Source organism: Lactuca serriola, chromosome 9, assembly GCF_051521515.1.
Source record: "Lactuca serriola cultivar US96UC23 chromosome 9, Lser_US96UC23_V15, whole genome shotgun sequence".
NCBI classification, from domain to species: domain Eukaryota; kingdom Viridiplantae; phylum Streptophyta; class Magnoliopsida; order Asterales; family Asteraceae; genus Lactuca; species Lactuca serriola.
Window position 1 is genome coordinate 178576077 of NC_136416.1, and position 3114 is coordinate 178579190.

At 33.7% G+C, this 3114-nt stretch overlaps 1 protein-coding gene across 1 annotated transcript; it reads right to left on the reverse strand.

Moving 5' to 3' along the window:
• Nucleotides 1-2056: 2056 nt before the first annotated feature.
• LOC145072971 (putative germin-like protein 2-1) lies at nt 2057-2908 on the reverse strand. Its single transcript, XM_079019493.1, has 2 exons — nt 2762-2908; nt 2057-2653 (listed from the first exon to the last, which is right to left on the reverse strand). Exons 1-2 carry the CDS (start codon nt 2871-2873, stop codon nt 2118-2120), a joined length of 648 nt encoding a protein of 215 aa, XP_078875619.1. The 5' UTR covers nt 2874-2908; the 3' UTR covers nt 2057-2117.
• Between the last annotated feature and the right edge of the window lie 206 nt (nt 2909-3114).

The following is a 3114-nucleotide window of genomic DNA, read 5'->3' on the forward strand; positions in this document are numbered from 1 at the left end:
TTTTATCTTTGGCTATATATAATACGTCTCAACATAATTGAGATGACGGTTGAACTTCTAGTCTTTCTAAAGCAAGTGGGTTATTTATGTAAATTTGTCTTTGTGATTTCTAAGCCTATTTCTTGCACACTCTTAGGTTTGTATGGTGCTTAATTTCATAAAGGTTGCAACTACTAACCTTAATTGAGACAATCAGTAGGAATATATGTAGGTTGAAACTACAATCGTGCATGTTGTCTTGTTTGATTTATATGTATTTGTTTTAAAGTGTGGAAGTTGTTTGTCCTTTGGAAACCATGGATGAGAGATGTACGCCCGATGATAAGTTGTTTTCACTATTAGGAAGATGATGCAAGGTATTTGTCTGATAAATCAACCATTTAATTTTATTAAGGTTATTTTATTTTATAATTTTTTCGGTTAAGATTTATCTTTATTAAGAATTTTTATGTCCTTTATTAATAAAATATTTAAATTTCTATTATCACTTAATAAAGATGATTTCAACCATAATTATGAGACAGATTAGGGTTTTAGTTTAATTATAAATTGGTTAGCCACCTTTGAGTTTTAGGAGTTGATTCTGATTAATAAAGAATGGTATTTGAAACTCTATTTTCTTTACTTTGTGTTCATGTGGTTGTAATTGGCTATTCAAACCGACCGTCTTATGTCATGAGTAACATATGGTTTTGTTCTTTAATCCATGAAACTAAGATTTTTCAATTTGTATGTAATTTGTTATTGATATGGATGTAGGTACATGTGTTTAATGTGTTTTAAGTAGTAGACAACATGCATATATACATTTTCTTTTTCTGTTCGTGACATTGTATTTTGACATATTTGTTTGTATGTTTGATGCTCTCACTTTCTAGTTACCAATGAATGTCAATAGCTAGAAGCTTTTCTGTGGCTTTTTTAAACATAGATTTTTATGTTTTACTATGTATACTTCATTTTCTTTTAGTTAACGAAATCTTGAAAGGATGGTCATGAGACCAAAGCACTTCGTGATTTCTATTTTTAGGGTTGAATTTTGTGAAGTTTTTTCTTTGTTTATAGTTGGATATGCTGAAGATAGATGATGCAAATAGGTTTAGGTAAAGCCCTAACCACCTTCTTGATGACAACGGTGGTGGTGGAAGGTGACAACAGAAGGGATTGGAACGGGAGGAGGGTGGCATAAAGTGAGGTGGATGGGGTTGGGGATTGTTTCGTTTCATTTTTAATTTTGACAACTAAAATAAAAGAGTTAAAAGGATAGAAAATTAAATTTGTATAGGTCGTTGACCGACCTAGTAAGTAATCGAAACACCAAGAACCACATTAATCTTTTTGAAAAAATTGATGCTTGAACTTCTAGTCTTTCTAAAGCAAGTGGGTTATTTATGTAAATTTGTCTTTGTGATTTCTAAGTCTATTTCTTGCACACTCGTAGGTTTGTCATTGAGATTTGTAAGTCTATTTCTTGCACAAACTTAGGGGGTGTTTGGATTGGGAAAAAATAGGCTGCTTATTGTTTATTGCCTAATCCCACCGCAATAAGCAAAAATTTAAGTGTTTGGAAAGAAGTCTTTAAAAATCAGCTTATTGCGGTAGTAATAAGCTAAATAAGCTGATTTTAATAAGCAAGGGGTGGGATGCTTATTGCTTATTGCTTATTCGTTATTTTATTTATAAAAACTGTTTTGTTTGCCAAACATTTAAAATGCTTATTGGTTATTGTTTATTTCCACCGCAATAAACTAATCCGAACACATTTTAAAAAAGTGTTTATTCTCATCGATATAAGCAAATAAGCAATAAGTTAATAAGCTAAAAACAATTTATCCAATTTCCAAGCACCCCCTTAGGTTTGTCTTTGTGATTTCTAAGTCTATTTTCTTGGACACCCTTACGTAAATTTAACTTTATGATTTCTACGTCTATTTCTTGCACACTCTTGCGTTTTGAGTTTATATCTTACTTTTGAAGTAGTTCATTCCACATAAGTAAATCAAAATCAGTATGACATTAATATAGATTTATTTCATTGAATTTTAAATATAGCAACATAAACATAACAAATACCACACCATTGATAAGAAAATCAACATTTTAAAAGCACGTAAAAGCTAGAATTTGGATTGAATTTGATAGACGACGTTGATGTCAACTTGAAAGGCCTTTGCAAGAATATCTCCAGCGATATCGGGATTTGAGCCAAAAACAGCGTTTGCAATGGTAATAACACCTGGATTTTGACTACTCAAAGCTGCAATAGCGACAGCATAGCCATTTCCGACGTTTTTCTGGAAGTGAATCAGGCCTTCTGGGAAAACGAAAACATCGCCTTTCTGAAGTTCTTTTGTGATGAGTCGGTTTTGAGGGTTGGACGTGACAAATCCGACTAGAATACGGCCTTCCATAACAGTCAAAATTTCAGTGGCCCGAGGGTGTGTATGTGGGGGGTTAATACCCTGTGGTGCAAAGTCAATACGTGCCATTGAGATACCAAGAGTGTTAAGTCCTGGCAACTCTTCTACGGTCACTGGAGTCACAGCAGACCCAACCGCATTCGAGGTATTTCCCATTAGTTGCAACCCACTATAAAAGAAATCATCAGCTTGTACAAGCCTCGGCTCTTTACAAACCAAGCCATTCACGAATACTACACCAAGAAAAATAAATAAACTATTAATCACAATTAAATATGATATGTTTTCAAATCATGCATGAATGCAGGAGAGTTTCTCGACTTTCACACATAAATTCTTACCTGTGCTATTTTGGTCTGCCACACAGAAGTCCTGAAGAGGACTAGGGTCCGAAGCAAACGCAAGGGAGCAGCCTGCCACCAAGAGACCAAATAAAAGCCAATGAGACGTCATTGTTGAGAAGCCCAAAACTTGTTTCTGATGACTTAATTATGGTAGCTTGGGAAATCTATGAAATACAGAATGGAACTCCCAATGCTTTTATAGTGAAAATATAGGAAGATCAAGACTAATACCATCATAGCGTCATGAATTATCATCTTGAGATGCATTCAAATTTTGCTGTTCAATTTCTAGAAGCAAGATACATTCAACTTACGTTGTTTGGTTCTTAATTTCATAAAGGTTGCAACTA